At 41.6% G+C, this 17,653-nt stretch overlaps 1 protein-coding gene across 1 annotated transcript in view; it reads left to right on the forward strand.

Moving 5' to 3' along the window:
• ZCCHC24 (zinc finger CCHC-type containing 24) overlaps positions 1-14,011 on the forward strand; it is a 166,028-nt gene extending 152,017 nt beyond the window's left edge. The window contains exons 3-4 of the mRNA XM_065408547.1: positions 559-723; positions 13,898-14,011. Coding sequence (XP_065264619.1) covers positions 559-723; positions 13,898-14,011 — 279 coding nt within the window. The remainder of the gene's footprint in view (positions 1-558; positions 724-13,897) is intronic.
• Positions 14,012-17,653: the final 3,642 nt, after the last annotated feature.

Raw genomic sequence — 17,653 nt, forward strand, 5'->3', positions numbered from 1 at the left:
TCTCATTACACGAACTTGGGGATTCACTTAGCTTTTGTGACTCAGTTTACCTGTCTATAAAATGGAAGCAATCCTCTCTCTCTCAATTGTTTTGGAAATGTTCTGGTATCTGTAGATGCAAGATGCTGAAGAGCTACAAAGCATTATTATTATCGTAACATGGAGGATGCACCGTACAGAAGAGTCATAAGTGTGGTTTGGTTTGATTTACTGTGTTTCCTAAGAGAAAACTGAAGATTGGTTTGAAAAGTTGATGGAGTATCATCGGACACTATCCTGCTGTAATGGGATAGATATTGATATCAGAGCAGTAACTGCAGAAGATGCTGAACACAGAATTCTAAATGTCCTTTTAACCTCATTTTGGAGCTATCTGGTGACCCCTTCATCTCTATTTAGCTCCCTCAGAACTGGTGAAATTGAAGTTTTGTGTATGACTAACCATTTGTGGGGGTTGGAGGGACTGGGTCCAACTTATATGAACTTCCTGGTTAAATGTTCTTTTCTATTGATTTGTTCTCCCATCATTACTACTTATTTTTCCTTTTTGTAATTTAGGCTCGTCCAAAAGGAGAGGGTCTGACCCCTTACCAGGGCAAGAAACGCTGCTTTGGTGAATACAAGTGCCCCAAGTGCAAGAGAAAATGGATGAGTGGAAACTCCTGGGCTAACATGGGACAAGAATGTATCAAGTGTCACATCAACGTTTATCCTCACAAACAGGTAGGGTAGCTGCTGGGCAGCATGGTCACTGGAGATACAGGCATGGAATCAGGAGAATTCCGACCTGACTTTTAAATCATGATGGACCCAAAATGTAACTTGGGGTAACAGTGTACGGACAAGCCTGATCAGCTGCAGGTTTTTGTTCCTAGTGAACACAAACAAGCGATTTCTATTCATCTAGGAAAGGAGTTGCAGCACAAGTGTAAGCAAATATTATTGTGGGTTTTATGCCAAGTTATATGCAAACAAGATACTGTGTCATAGAGTTTAAGGCCAGAGATCATCTGGCCACAAGATCATCTAGTCTGACATCCTTTGCTCACTGTCTTGACCAGCTTGCCTATCATTGTCTCAGGGTTTCAAAATTTGGGTACCCTTCTCTTCATTGGAAAACTTCTCCAGATCAGAAACAGTCTGTGTCTGTACAGCAACCAGCACAATGGGGTCCCAACCCTGAGTGGGACCCTTTGGATGCTATGGTAAAGCACAAGGTTTAACAATAACAGGCCTCCTAATATTAGTGATTCTCCTCTCTCTTATACCAATTTTTTACAGTTTAAATTCACTGACACCAGTGAAGTTATTCCTGATTTACATCATCGTTAAGGAACATGACATTCTCATTTCCATGTCAATTCATCTGGACAATGTTTTAAGATTAGTGATGGAAACAAACACAGAGATGAGCCCAACATACTATACCTCGGCGTTAACACAGTGACACAGTAAAGCAAGACAGCCTAGGTGTAAAGAAAAAAGTGTCTTGTTTTGTTATTAATAAGTGATGCAGCAAGCAAGCAGAGTTGTAGGAAAGAAAGCTTTAGTAAATATGCTGAGATTCTAGCGACAGTGGTAGCAGCCTGATCCCAACTTGTATTCCTGAACCCCCAGCATCCTATCAAAATAGCATCCCATGAAAACCTCCTGAAATGTTACTCTCCTTCACTTCCACTCATCACACTACACTTCCATCCTGTACGAATGCTAGGAGTATGCAACACAGTCAGTCTGCTGGCAGAGAATTACAATTTTCAAGTGTGATGTGATTGAACACAGATCTAATTTAGAGAAGGATTGAGAAAATGGAGCTGAAGTGGCAGTGAGATTATATCAAAGCTGCAGAAAGAAATGCTATGAATATTTTCTGATGAAACTTGCATATGTAGGAAAACCACTCGCTGGACTTGGAAACTAAATTTGCTTGACCCAGTAGAAACGAACACTTAAGTTGGTCAGGGGAGACTGGAAATTCTATATTGTACCTCCAAAATTAGAGAAATCAGTTCACAAAGGTCTCTTACATGTAAAATCATTTCCTCATGAGCCCAAAACATTGATATTGGGAGATCTTGATTACTTTGATATTGAATAGGATACTGACTATGTAAAAAACACATTGCGAGTTTTATTGCAGAATTGTTTCCTTATGCAGACAGACAGAATCCGAGGCTACTCCTGGCCTCATTCTTGGAAGTGAGTCAAGTATGAAAAGCACAGTTGATGCTGATCAAGATCTAGGATCTAGTTATTTCAATATAATTAGACGTGAAATACTTATGAGAGCAAGTATACAGAGATGCAACACCACAGTTTCTTACTTTAAAATAGCCAATTTGGAGTAAATGCAAGATACCTCAAGGAAAAATGTGATGGAGATTTTATAATTTTGGAGAACATTTTTGTAAATGGAAAAATGGGATTAACACATTCCTCGGGAGGTGGTTTGCTGCAGATGTGATTCATCTTGGCCGAGTCTAAACAAGGAATAGAGCACTCTGTGATACGAAGAGCTGTATAAGGTTTAAGCAGAATGTGAAACTATCTAGTAAGGAGGAGAAAAGGCATTTCTATAAAACAGGTAGAACAAATTTGAAAAGCAAAGCAAATTACCAGCTGTCCATCCATAGAAGCATTGTCCAGACATATGATATATGCAATAGGTAGAAAGGAAAACTGATCCAATAAAAATGAGATTAGATGCTCTGCAGTTAGCACCCTGTGATGTCATGGAAGAGACTCAGGCCCAGTTACACAGACACAGTCTCTTTGGACCAGATTTTTAATGGTATTTAGGCATCTAAAGATGCATCTAGGCATCTAATTGGATTTTCAAATCCAAGTTGAGCCACAGAATCATTTAAACAAAAATAGGGAGAACTCTGGTTTCTAACAAGAGGTTATAAATGACTCATATGTAAGTGTTTTAAACACAGAGCAAGCAGCAAAAGACAGCTCACATGGACTTCATAAGTTCAACATGCTTCCTTGATTGATCCAAATACTATCACCCCCATACATGACTTAGAGTAGTCAGTTGCCAAAGGGGCATCCAGGATATGTAATAGGGATTTGTAGCTGTGTAGTGGGTCCTTAACTCTGGTACTTAATACTTTGTGGACAACATCGTATATACAGGTACTAATCCTCTGATCCAAATAATCCAATAGTTTTCAAGAGGTTCATAAACAATCAGTTGAGTTTTATTTTATTTTTTTATTAAAAAATTAGTAAATCTAAATGCTTAGGACCTGATTTTTTTAAAATCCCATATTCCAAGGCTGTGATCTAAATGTGCATTCTATTTGCACACACAATTACTGTGTTTGAACATACAAATAAGCGGTTTGCAAATGGTCAGTCTGTGAGGCAACTGTGAATACACTTGTGACTGGCTCTGGGCTGTTGAAAACTCAGCCCTAAGAATTTTAACACAGTTCCATACAAGTAGATACTGAATGGGCCATGAAATACAGACACTAAAATGTTTTTATGAATGTAGAACTATTCAGTTGCTTTTTATTATTTAATTGCTTGCATACACACACACTAAAATACCACTATTATAAATAGTTTCACATTATTAAACCCATCTTAAGTTTGGCCTGCTGGTTCAAAAAACTGGACTGGGAGCTAGCATTTTGGAATTTCATTGTTGGCTCAGACACCAATCTACTGCGTGACTTTGGGCAAGCAACTAAAACTTTCTTGTGCCTCAGTTTCCTGATCTGTAACAGGGATATACTGCTTACCTCCTACAAGTGTTGTTAGGCTTAAATTAATTAATATCGGCAAAGTGCATTAAGATCTGTGGATTACATGGGATACATAGAACACCAGACCCTGAAGCCAGCCTTTTTGTCCTTTTCTTCCTTCTTGGTCCAGTTCTTGGTTTTTAAAATAGCATGAGATTTATAAATCACCATATTTGATGGCAGTTGAAGAAGCCTCCCCTCATGCAGAAGCATATGGACCTGTAATCACAGCTGTCATTGTTTGATCTTTGCTATGCCATTCTGATAGAGGGCTCATCATCTTAATAAAATTGTGAAGGGATTAAAGTGATCTGCAGTTTCAGTAGTTAGTATAAAATTTGCAAGTGCTTTCAGTCTTCATGCTTCAAGACATAAGCAGATAGAGTGAGGATGAAATCTGTTCCTCCTCCCATGGTGCAATTAGGTTCAGTGGGCCTGAACCTGTGCTCATTGAAGTCAGTGAGAAAATTCCTATTGACTTCAACAGTGTAGGATCAGACCAATATAAGGGATTTGTGCCGTGCTCTGAATCATTTAACATTGGCCATTATGGGTATGTCTACACTGCAGTAAAACACCCACAGCTGACCCTGTGTCAGCTAACTCAGGCTCGCGATTGTGGGGCTATAAAATTGCAATGTAGGCATTTGGGCTTGGACTGGAGCATGGGCTCTGAGACCCCAACCGTGGGGAGGGTCCCCGAGCCCGAGCGCCTACACTGCAATTTTATAGCCCCGCAGCCCTAGCCCAAGTCAGCTGACACGGCAGTACAGACGTACTCTATAAGACACAGACTACTGGGCTGCACTACTTGGGAAATTCTCTTGTGAAATTAGAGCTGGGTGGATAATGGATTTTTCAGTTCACTGGCAATTTCAAAAAAATCATTTGGGTCAAACCAAAAATGATTTTTGTCTAAAGTTTCAGCTAATCAAAAGGGCAAAACATTTTGTTCCACCCAAAATCAAATGTTTCATTTTAATTTAAAGCAAGTTATTACATTTAAAATTTTTAAAAAATACATTGAAAGGAAATTTCAAAATCAAAAATAAATTTGAATGCTAAAATCAAAAATGTTTCTTCTGGAAAATGTCAGAACAAAATGTTTCTTTTTTTGGAGGATTTTTTTTGGGGGGAGGGACGTTTTGACTGAAACAATTCACTAATATTAATACAAATTCGTGAAATGTTTCAGTGTCACTGAATCTGCATTTTTTGCTGAAAAATGTTTCAGTCGAAAAATTTCACTCCGTTCTAGTCCAAATACTTTGTGGTATTACTGGGGTAGGTCCTGTATTCAAAGTGTGCTGTGCAAATGCTAGTTTATGCAAGCAGAAGAACCAAATTTACTATACTCTGTTCTTTCACTGAAAAGTCACCACACTTCAAAATGTCATTAGAGGGTTATATCCCTATCACTCAGAATTCCTTTTTTTAAGAAGAAGGTATGCAGCAAGGCTTAATAGCACCAGCTGTTTGCAGTCAACAACATCCAGAGGTACTGGCCCATAAAGGAAAAAGAATGGCCAGTGCTCTGCTTCAGTCAGTATTTGTTTTCTTTGATAATAAATTGTTGATGTTGACAAAATTGTTGATGATGCAAGAATCTCAGTATCTGTTCAATGCTTCTTAGCTGCAGTATGGTTGGGTTTAGTATCCTAACCCCCTGCTCATTCCTATCACTACCACTTGATAAATGCTTGATTGTGACCTACAAAGGAAAAGGGCATCTTGACATGAACATAATTAAAAGCACAAAGGGCCATATCCTCAACTGGTGATATAGCCATATTAACATAGTCCCTTTAATCAATGTACACCAGCTGAGGACTTGGCCTGAAAATAGTTACACAAAATCACTCCTAACTTCCATTAATTAGAACAGAAGAACACCATACTGGGTCAGACCGTGTCCCGTCTTCTGACAGTGGCCGCTGCCAGATGCTTCAGAGGGAATGAAAAGAACAGGGCATTTTCGAGTGATCCATCCCCTGTTGTCCAGTATACCAGCTTCTGCTAGTCAGAGATTTAAGGGTTACATCCCTGACCATCTTGGTGAACAGCCATTGATGGACCTATCATAAACTTATTTAGCTCTTTTTTTAACTCAGTTATAGTTTTGGCCTTCACAACATCCCCTGGCAACAAGTTCCAAAGGTTGACTATGCATTGTATGAAGAAGCACTTTCTTTTGTTTGTTTTAAACCTGATGCCTAATCTTTTCATCGGGTCACCCCTAGTTCTTGTGTTATGTGAAGGGGTAAATAACACTTCCTTATACACTTTCTCCACACCATTCATGATTTTATAGACCTCCATCATATCTCCTCTTAGTTATCTCTTTTCTAAGATGAGCAGTTCTAGTCTTTTTAATCTCTCCTCATATGGAAGTTGTTCATTTTGTTGCCTTTTTCTTTATCTTTTCCAATACAAATGAATCTGTTTTGTGATGGAAAGACCAGAACTGCACGCCGAATTCAAGGTGTGGATGTTACCCTGGATTTATATAGTGGCATTATGAAATTTTGTCTTATTTTCTATCCCTTTCCTAAGTGTCAAATACAAACTAGTTGTTTTCAACTTCCAAGCTTGTCACGACTGTTCCCACCTACATTTCTCTTCTTCCATCCCCTCCAGTGCCTCTGCTTGTTTCATATGCTCTGCAGTCTCTTTTTGTCTTCTCCCATGCACACCGTTCAGCATTAGGTCCTTTCTGCTTGGAACAGCCACAATTCCATGGGCTGGCCACCTGCTCTTTGCTTCTTACAACCCATTGAGTTCCAATGCCAGCTGCCCACAGAGAAGGTCTCCATTCAGTCTTGCACTGTTATTCCACACACCCTATCCGTCCAAATTAGATTCGAATCTCTTTGGGGCAGGATAAGTCTTCTCAATGTTTTTATAGCACCGTGTACAAAGGCATTCAAGCTCTGTAAAAGAAGGGATGGAAGAATTTGTATAGTGAAAGGTGTTGCTGATGCTCCCCAAATAATAAATTATGATGAATTATCACACACAGTTTGGTTGGATCTAGGCAGGCTCAAAGCTTGTCACAGGCTGATGTAGCTTCATTTGATGGTTTCTTTTTGCTTTGTGTGAAGCTCCCCATGTCTTATGATTTTCATTCCTCAATTGTTTCACTGCTGGTCCTCCACTCCTCCTTCCTGTGCTGCTGCCATGAAATCCCTATGGACCATCAAATGGCATTACCATAATGAAAGCTGAAAAAAAGTACCATCAAATGGCATTATTTTTCTGAACATGCCAGTGTGGACGGGTAGTGAGCTAGGGCGCCCAAGGCTGCTTTAATGTGCTCTAACTTGCAAGTGTAGCCAAGCCCAAAGAGTAACCAGATAATTCCAATCTGAATGTCTTATTTCAGCAAGGAACAAGAACAACAATTAAAGTAACCCTGAGAGAGCACAGTGTGTGTATATATCACTCCAAATTAACAGGCTGCATCAGCTCTGCCTCACAAAATGCCGGTTCAGTTTTGCACACAGCAGTCTTTTGTTATTGTTTAACATTTTTATTGTGGTACTTCCTAAAGGCCACAACTAAGTTGGGCTCCATTTGCTAGGCACTGTACAAACTGTACAAACATACAATAGCCTCAAAGAGCTTACTTCTACTAACGGAATGGTGCAGTCCAGTGAAAACAAGACTATTATTCCAGAGCTACTTGTACCATTAAAAATGCGTCACTCTAATGGGAGTGCATAATTAAACACAGGGGAACATTTTTTTATCTGTTAGTAGAAATGCAGAATTATGTCAGCTATATACAAACTGCCCTACTTATTAATATTACTTAAACTTCTGATATGATTGATCATTCTTATTTTCTTTTGGCTTTAGCACAGGGGTGGGCAAACTACGGCCCGTGGGCCGGATCCGGCCCATCAGGGCTTTGGATCTGGCCCGTGGGATTGCCCCCCGTGGCACCGCAGGCCCCGCGCCGCTCTCAGCAGCAACCGGCCCAACATCCCTATGGCCCCCGGGCCCTTGCCTCCAGGCACCGCCCCCCCACAGCTCCCATTGGCCAGGAACGGGGAACCACGGCCAATGGGAGCTTCGGGGGAGATACCTGGAGGCGCGGCAAGGGCAGTGCACACGGAGCCTTCCGCCCCTGCCCTGGCCCTGGTGCGCGCCGCTGCCACGCCGGAGCCCGAACCCCTCCTGCACCCCTCCCCCCAACTCCCCGCCCTAAGCCCCCTCATACACTGCACCCCAAACCCCTGCTCTGAGCCCCCTCCCACAGTCTGCACCGCTCCTGCACCTCTGCCCTGAGCCCCCTCTTGCACTCTGCACCCCTCCTGCACCCCAACCCCCTACCCTCAGCCCCCTCATACATCCCGCACCCCTCCTCTGCCCCAATCCCTTGCCCTGAGCCCCTTCCTGCACACCACACCCCCTCCCACACCCCAACCCCCTGCCCCGGCCCTGCATACAATTTCCCCACCTAGATGTGGCCCTCGGCCCAAAAAGTTTGTCCACCCCTGCTTTAGCACAACACGTCGTACTTTCATTCTCAGGGCTAAATTCATTACTGCATAACAAGACTGATGGAGATGTACCAGATGGGCAAAATGTAAACTGACACTACAAACACATTGTGTATACTCTGGATAAGATTATTAATTGTATTTAAAGTTCACATAGGAACTGCTGTCTTTGAACAGGCCAATGATCTGACAATGGCTAATGCTGGATCCTTCAGAGAAAAGCAAGAACAAACCTATAATGATATACCAGTGTCATGGGGGAAATTTCTGACCACTTGAGGATCGCAAACCCTTGTAACTGTTATCCTATCTGGTGTAATTGTAGAGTCTATTTTAATTCATACATGTCTAATCCTTTATTTAAACCATGCAAATCTATTTACCTCATTAAGACCTTGAAACAATTAATCCCATGGGTTAATTACATGTTGTTTGTTCACTTGCATTTGAATTTCATTAAGATCCGCTTTCTATTTCTATTATGAGCCAGGGCCTGGCTGGCCTTCTCTCTCTGTGCTCTTATTATTTCATAGCTCTCCTCCGCATATCAGCTTGCTCTCCCTTCCAAACAAGGTAATTTTAGGCTTAAAAATACAACTCTAAAAACAGGGCAGGTCATTCCAGTCCATGGTACAATCTGTGAGGGGGGAAGTGACCATCCATGAGGACCCCCATGTGGAGATTCCCTCACACCATCCCATGGGAATGACCTTGAAGCATGCCCCCAGACAGGAAGAATCTCTCTGGATCTGCAGGAGACATTTTGTCTCCACACTGGCTCTGCTCCTTAATGCTCCTGTCAGCCCCATCTCCTTGGGGGTACAGCTCCGTTGGAGAGAAGCTGAATTATCTCTCCTAAGTATATTTAATTCTTCTGGACCAGCTTTTCCTTTCCCCTGCATGTGCGGTCTCCAACCCTCCTGCAAACACAGACTTAGGGACGCATTGAGAAGCCTCCACAGGTAGGGGGTGAGAGGAAGGGCCTCTCTTTTCACACAGGAAGGGAAAGATCCACAAACAGAGGGCTGTGAATCTCAAAAGGGATGATCAAAGCCAGAATATGAACTCTGTACCGTACCTTTGAGACATAGCGCAGTGAGCTTAGATCCATTACAGTACACACATCTGCGACTGTAAATTACCACTTGTAGATAGGCAGTGATGGACAGTGGTGCACTGTCCCTGGTCTTACTTCCATTGCTCGTGCAGACTCGCCTTATTTTTCTAACAACTCATAAGGTTTCATTTGTTTTTTTGGTGTTTTGGTTTGTTAATTATTTATTTACTGGGGTGGGGATTATAATCAGAAAAATGCTGAATGTGGCTTAGCAAAAGGCTTCAATTAAAAGTTAATTTGGGAAGCAGGCCTTGCTGTTTAAATATAGCATCATTTCAGCTTTATTCCATGCAGGCAACAGCATAGTCACTGCAGCCCAACGCCTTCTCAGTATAGGTGGTCAGAATTTTCTTTCCCCCTCTCTCACCCCACACACAAAGAAAACTTTATGTGAAAAACTAGATTTTTTTTTTCAATTTTTGTCAATTACAAAAATGGGTTTTCATTGAAAAAACAAAACACCAAAACCCATTTTTTTCAGTTTAAAACAGTTTCAGTTTTTCAATAAAAACTTGAAAAATTTCAGTGAAAAATGGATATTTTTTCCATGAAAGCATTCATAAACTGAAAAGCCATTTTCCCAATGGACATTTTTTGACAGTTGTTTTTTTGTTTTGTTTTACCATCACTACTTCTCAGTTTCTTATTTTTCCAGTGACCAGCACTTGTGACCAAAGAAACATAAGTGAGATTCCCTGATGGGTCTCTAAGAGGTGCGTCACAGAGCTTGCAGCCCAGGGGAGGGGGCTGTGGTGTCTTTAAGCCACCTTTGTGCCCTCCAGATCTTGGGGTGCTGAAGAGGCTCTTGACATAACTTAGGCCTGATCTACACCTAAAACCTAGGTTGACCTAGCAACATCACTCAAGGCTGCAAAAAATGTCATGCTGTGTGCAACGTAGTTAGGTTGAGCTAACCACACTGTAGATGCACCTAGATTGATGGAAGAATTCTTCCACTGACCTAGCTACCATCTCTCAAGTGGGTGGATTTACTCCAATGACAGAAAAACTCCTTCTATTTCTGTAGTGTCTATATTACAGCACTATAGCTGCATTGCTGTAGCACTTGTACTGTAGACATACCCTTAGATAGCCCTGTGGGCCTGTCTATGTTACAGCAGCTAGCTCTGAGTCTCTGCAGCCTGCATCCCTCAATACATCCCTCCTGCCACCAACCCCTTGTCCCCCCGGTACACCTCCCAGAACCTCAGGAGGCAGCCTTATAGCTGTCCTACACCATGCCTGTGCTAGGGGAATTCTGCTACAGCTGGACATGGGGCTTTTAGGGCCTCTTTACACCACTCTGGACCTTTCACATGGTGTAAAAAGGGTGGAGCAGGAATGCTGCTCTCATCCTATCACTCTCCACGTTGTTTTTTTATTATGAAATATTTGTTTTATCATTACTAATGATAAAGGAATAATAGGAATGGGGCAGATTAATTTTTACAGCAAATAACTTAGATACACACCAAAGCCAAGCCCTTCAGTGCATTTAAATATTGAAGCAACACATTTTATTTTTTTTATTCAACCTCTCTATACATAGTGTAGTTTCTGGAGATATAGCCCTCTAACCTCATCAAAATAGCAGCCCTAACACTGCTTTGTGCCTTCCAGCTGGCCCCAAGCAACCTGGTTTCCTGTGTTCATAACCCTTCTTTCCCCAGCCTGTATGTCGTAACGTGCTGGTAACAATAACATTTCTGAAATCTAAGTGGCTCCCAGGCCAAAAAAGCTGAGCTCAGTCATCACAGGGGGAACGCAAACCATGGAGAGGTATTGTTTCTGAGAGCAGTCCAAGAAACTCTTGGCACTCCAAGGCATTCCCAACGTCCTTTGCACTATTTCCAGGAAAAACGATTCCCGAGGCCTTGTGTAAAAAAAAAAAAAAAAAAGCTGGCTTATATCAATAAACATGATAACTGCTGTATTTTTCTCTTTAATCAGAGCATAGCTAGTATGTAGAAGCAATCAGAGCTGTGCCGAATGGCTGCTCTGTTTTAACTGTAGCATTTCAAAGCTTCCAGAAGCTCTCCTCTTGGGGTACAAATTAACTCTTGTAGTGCCTGAACCTCAACTTAGACTGTATTGCAGATGGGGGTCAAACTTCAGGGAAAACATATATTATCCAACACATCTCCTTGGGTGACATATGAAGGAAATATTTGCGGGGGGGGGGGGGGGGACAAGGGGGGATGACCGTTTTTCCCAATTGAAAACAGACCTTACATTGCTTATTCATCTTGGTTTTATATATCTCCGTTACTAGACTGGCAGAACCACTGTGCAGCCTAGTGGAATGAGCACAGGGCTGGAATCCCAGTTCTAATGCTCTGTTTTTAAGGAACTCATTAATAGCCTGTTCCAAAGCCCACTGAAGTCAGTGGGAATCTTTCACAGGCTTTGAATGCTGGGAACGCTGTACTTGATCCAGCTAAGTACTGAAGTTTGTGATTAAGTTTAATCATGTGCTAGTCCCTTGAAGTAAACAGAACTATGCACGTTTACACCAGTTCAGAATCTGGCCCCAAGTGGACAAAGCATTGGACCATGTACTGTAGAGAAAGGGGTGAACAAACTATTGGCAATCTCCGCAGAATTAATTCCATTTGCTATTATTACTATCTGTGAAAGCCAATAAGTAAAAATGTTCATCTCAGCGCTCAGAAACAAGAATGAACACAGCAAGAAGTTGCAGGTATCCTTTCTTGGGCTAAGTAGAATATAGTAGATTTTGGCTTATTTTATTCTTCTTTTAGAATGCAATAAAACGTACCTCTTCAACTCTGGGTTGTTACTACTTGCACTAAAAGTTTCAAATGGCCTTTTCATTTTGATGCTCAGTATTTTAAGAGGGGTACGCTGGAATGAAGAGCAGACATTTAAATTCATAAACTCATAGACTTTAATCCAGAAGGGACCATCGTGATCATCTAGTCAATTGTTGTTAATTTAGAAATCTTAATAATTTAGAACATCGAATGCTCTTAACATTTTATCGCTTCAGGCAAGATTGGAGCGAGGGTTTGGGAATGGGGCAGGGAGGTGAACAGGGTTAAATGTCTGCTGTATATTTCTCCACTTCCCTCCCCAAGAACAATATTTTGAGACAGTCAGCAAGAAGCTACTATTCCTAAAACAGTGGAAAATCTTTGGCTTTTTTTCAGATTTCACCCCATTCGCTGTCACTATCCACAGTACCGTGGAACACTCACTGCCGCCTTTATTGCAAACCATCGCGCAACCAGACTGCCTTTTAAATGCACTCTTAGCAGAAGTGAAAGTAAGCCAGTATGCCCCGGTACGGTGTACCGGCCGGGGCTGTAGAAGCAGGGGATCCCCGGGTCCTTTAAATAGCCCCCGGAGCCCAGGGGTAGCTGCCTCTGCCGCCCCGGTCCTTTAAATAGCCGCCGGAGCTCCGCCGCTTCCCCAGGGCTCCCACAGCTATTTACAGGGCCGGGGCGGTAAAAGCAGGGGAGCCCCGGGCTGCTGCTGCTACCCCGGCGGGGAGGGGGGGCACTTACCTTACAGAGTGGGCTGGGGCTGGCTCTGACTCCCTCAGCCACACCCCTTCCACCCTAGGCCAAGTCCCTTCCGGGGGCCAGAGCTGGCCCCAGCATACCGGTAAGTCACTGGACTTACTTTTACCCCTGACTCTTAGAAAGCCAGAGAAGTTATACATTTTCATGATTCCACTATAAAGTGCCCACTGTATTGTTTCATCTTTATGTCTCTCTCACCTTTGTACCCATCAGATCTTTCAAACAGGCAGCCTTGCTTTGATATACAGTGTGGGTGTTTTATTTTTTAAACAAATGTGAAAGCTTTTAGATCTTAGGGAAATTTAAAGTACAAGATCTAGTAAATCTGAGGAATTTTCACTCCCTGTTTTGCTGATTCCCTCCTCTGTCCCCCCACCAAATCTTACTTAACTGTTATTACAAATACTTAACCATGTTACTAGTTGAGCAGTTTTCTTCCCCTACTTTGGCAGCTGCTGTGTTTGGGAAATTCCAACTCTCCAAATATGGAGGTGTGTGTCAGGCAAACCTCCGTCACTTGTTTCATAACCGTACATTGGCAAGATGACTTGTTGGTATTAGCACTGAATCCTAATGGCGTTAACCCCCCTGGCGTGCCTGGGGCAATGGGATGCCTATGTTCTAAGTGCTAATGCCTTTGGGACACAATCACTGAGGCCAAGTCAATAAATGGGGCTGTTTTATAGCATGAGGTTATAAATGAAGTCTTTTTTAGCAATATAGCTAGAGTAAGGGTTTACAAGACCTTGTGTGAAAGGGAATGACATTCATGCTGTCGAGACAGTTCCCACCACTGCAGAGCCAGGTGGCTGGCAACATGTTTTGGCTTTTCAGGAAAGAAATATAGCACCATTAGCTGCACTTGGAGAAAGTCTAGCAAAATAACCTTAAAAGTTGGGTTTGTAGGCCTAGTCACGATCGATTGTCAGTGACATTTACTATAGTATGCGCTATTCCCTTTCTTCCCTGCAGAGACCCCTGGAAAAGCCGGATGGCCTGGATGTTTCAGATCAGAGCAAGGAGCATCCTCAGCATCTGTGTGAGAAGTGCAAAGTTTTGGGCTACTACTGCCGTCGTGTGCAATAAACCTTCAAGGGTGGCCTCTTCCGTCCCCATCATCCTGCGAGATCCTTTGGCAGCACGCGGTCAACAGCAACACAGAATCCAAGACAACAACAAAAAAAACTAAAAAAAGATTGCCAATTTTGCCTATCTTTAAACTAATAATATGCCTTACCATTAATAGAATGTAACACTTTTCCTGTGTATGTGTATACGTGCAAGATATATTTATAGGACTATGGTGTGTTTTATATATCGATCTATCTATATATCTATCAAACAGTGTTACTGATAGTGTTCACAATGGAACCACTGCTGTGGTTTCTGTTGATTGTTTACACAGTTCCTATATCATGGCCAGGTGAAATGAAGAGAAGTGCTGTGTGTTAGGCAAGATATAATGTTCACTGGGGAGTAAACATTATGAATGGCTTTTGCAGGACTTAGGTAACCTGCAAGGCCACAAATTGGGAGTGCTCGCTAACCCCATGAACATTATTCCTCTTATACGACAAGACAAAGGAAGATTCAACAAGCCACAGCATTAAAGAAGGGAAACTATCATGTTTTCCTTGCTTTGGAAGATTTGAAAGTTTCATGCTGCTGCTTTCTTGGACTTCCACTGCTTAATATAACTTGGGTAGGGCGTAGGTGGACTCAGTGAAGGTAAAACAAAGTGTATAATTGTTTGAGGGAGTGTTTTTTTTTTTTTATGGAAATGGAGAATAGCAGCTGGACAGATTGTCAGTAAGGATTCCAGCATCTTTTGGGAGAGAATAGTGTTTGCTTTCTTCAGGCTGTGATTGACTGAAATCCTTCTCTTGTCATATAATTTCTTTTAAATGGGCCCTTTATGTGTATTTGCTATTCATTAGGCCACAAGCACACTAAATTTACTGTGAATAATGGGGAATGAGAATGATGAAATTTGTCCCCAAGCCCTAATTGAGTGAGTAACCAGACTTAATATTTATACTAGTTCGAAAGCCACTTTCTGGAAATATTTTTATGTCCTGTTTTCTACTGTGCAAATTTATTAATATAAAAGTATATACTTATGTAGCCACAGGGGTTGTATAGGGCATGAAGAACATAACCTACCCTCTTCTCTGTCTTTCTAAAACATCTATATAGGTTAGGAGAAATGTAGTAATTGTATGTGGTTGTCCTATTTCAGGTAGAAGGGACTTTGTGCAGGAAGATCCTGTTACAAAGAAAAATATATTATCAGAGATTGGGGAATGTCATGAAATGAAAGTACCTCAAGACAGTAGTCTGGTTTTGTATGTATTTTTAAGAGTAGATTGGCAAAAGGACAGAATGAATAAGACTTGTATGTGTCATCCACTTCTATAGAAAGCTATAGAAAGCTTCTATAGAAAGCTACAGGAGGGTGTTTTTTTAAAATCAATCATTTTCATGACATTTTCTTTAAGAAATGGATGTGTGTGTTATTGTTATGTAGTGGAACTGTTTTAAATTCGAAACACTCATAGCAAGTTAAAGCTGTTTCAAAGTTAAATCTGATAGATACAATCCAGAGTTATCGCATGCCAAGGTAGGATGAGGTGATACCAGTACAACCAGTCAGAGTCTTGTAAAGCAGATTAAAAACTTGTAGTAAGCATTCACATGTGAAATGTGAAGATCTTCACAAAGTTGATCTAGAGTGAAACTTTTGCCATTTCCATGTTTGTCTGTGAACAGGGCAAAACGTTGATGGGGCAAAAAATGATTTATTTAGAAATTTCACACAAAATTCAGTTTTCACAATTTATGGGGAACCCAAAAATTCAAGTCGTAAGTAATGTGGTCTACTAGTTAGAGTAGTGTACTGAGAGACAGGACACACAGATTCTGTCCTGGGTTCTGCCAGTGGCCTGCTGTTTGACATTGGGCAACTCTCTGAACCTCTCCATGCCTCAGTTTCCCCATCTGCAAAATGGGGATAATAATACTTAACATACCTACCTCACCAGGGTGTTGTGAGGTTTATTTAATGTCTAAAGGCCTTTTGACATTGTTGGATGAAAACTGCTATATAATTACAAAATAATATTAAGTTAAACACTTTGAGACTAATTTTGCCCAGTTAGCAGTACCATAATTTAAAACAAAAATGACTGAAATTTAACACTGATCACAGATTTTGATTGCCTCAATCAAGTGAGACAGTTAGCATCTTCAAGAGGGAACGCATTCTTAGCCGAAGACTGAAAAGTACACTTAGGGACAGATTTTCTAAACAAATCTTCTTAGTTTGCCCATGAAATAAGAAAATTTGTGCATGCCAGTTTAGAGGTGGGTTTTTAAAACTTGGCCTCAGTGTTAATTTTGACCCATTGTTTGGGGTGTCAGTAATGCAAAGGGGAATATTGCAAGAAGGCCGTACAATAAACTGGCTATAATTTTTTCCCTTGAGCACTTAATGGTATATTAGCAGCAATTTCTTTGACACTTAAGATCCAGCTAAAGGAAAAGTTAAGAAATAGCACCAAACAAAAGCTAAGAGAAAAGCCGTTTTCTTCATAAAGCTAAGAATGTATCAACCAATCTGCCCCTCCATTTCAAAATAATTTCAAATTCGTGGCAACCACTTAAAGAAGAAATACTATTGATCAGGGCCGGCTCCAGCATTTTTGCCACCCCAAGCGGCGGGAAAAAAAAAAAAAGCCACGATTGGCGGCACTTCAGCGGCAGCTCTACTGCCGCCGCTTCATTCTTCGGCAGCAATTCAGCGGCAGGTCCTTCCCTCCGAGAGGGACTGAGGGACTCGCCGCCGAATTGCCGCCGAAGAGCCAGACGTGCCGCCCCTTTCCGTTGGCCGCCCCAAGCACCTGCTTGCTGTGCTGGTGCCTGGAGCCGGCCCTGCTGTTGATGAACATCAGAGCTGCAAAATATGTAGTTATATGTAGCTATAATTACATGCTATATTTCAGCCACTGCAGGATCTTAACATAGACCAGTTGAAGGACATTATTAAACAAAATTGTTGCCTTTTTCACATTAGTACCATTTTAAATGTTATTTGTTCAGGTTCAGTACTGCATTACTTTTAGCTTATAGATGTCTAGGGAATGCTTTAAAGCAAGGTTCCCAATGTGGCTTTAATTCAACTACCATTTGCATATGCATAGAATAACCCTTTTTTTTTTTAAACATACTTGTTGGAGGTTAAACACTCATGTCATCATATTATCCTACATGTTAGAAATGTCAGCACATTAACTGAAGACACAAATCAAATACATTTGGGTCCTGGTCCAACTCCGGATGAAGTCAATGGAAAGACTCCCATTGATTTCTCCGGGCTTTGGAGTTTCCCCACCCCACCCCATTTTAGTTAGTGAAAGGAAAGGATGAATATTGCTGGCTGGAACCAGGCAAGGACTATGCAAGCTTCCCTACACATCTCTATCAGTGAACCCCTTTCATGACCAATAGCATTCCCCTCTTATTGTAGTCTTCCACCTGTGGTGATTAAGCAATTACCACTTAATCTTGCACAATGTACCCAAATGAGGTGTAGAATGAAACCCACCAAATTTATTGTCACTGGTGACCTAGTAAGTACATCTTTAATTCATACTTAGTAAGCACATTTGAAATAATCAAGGGGCAAATGGGATCCTCCTCTCCGCTTATGCTGGAGAAGAGGGGCCCAGA

The sequence above is a fragment of the Emys orbicularis genome, chromosome 7 (genome assembly GCF_028017835.1).
Source record: "Emys orbicularis isolate rEmyOrb1 chromosome 7, rEmyOrb1.hap1, whole genome shotgun sequence".
Lineage (NCBI taxonomy): Eukaryota > Metazoa > Chordata > Testudines > Emydidae > Emys > Emys orbicularis.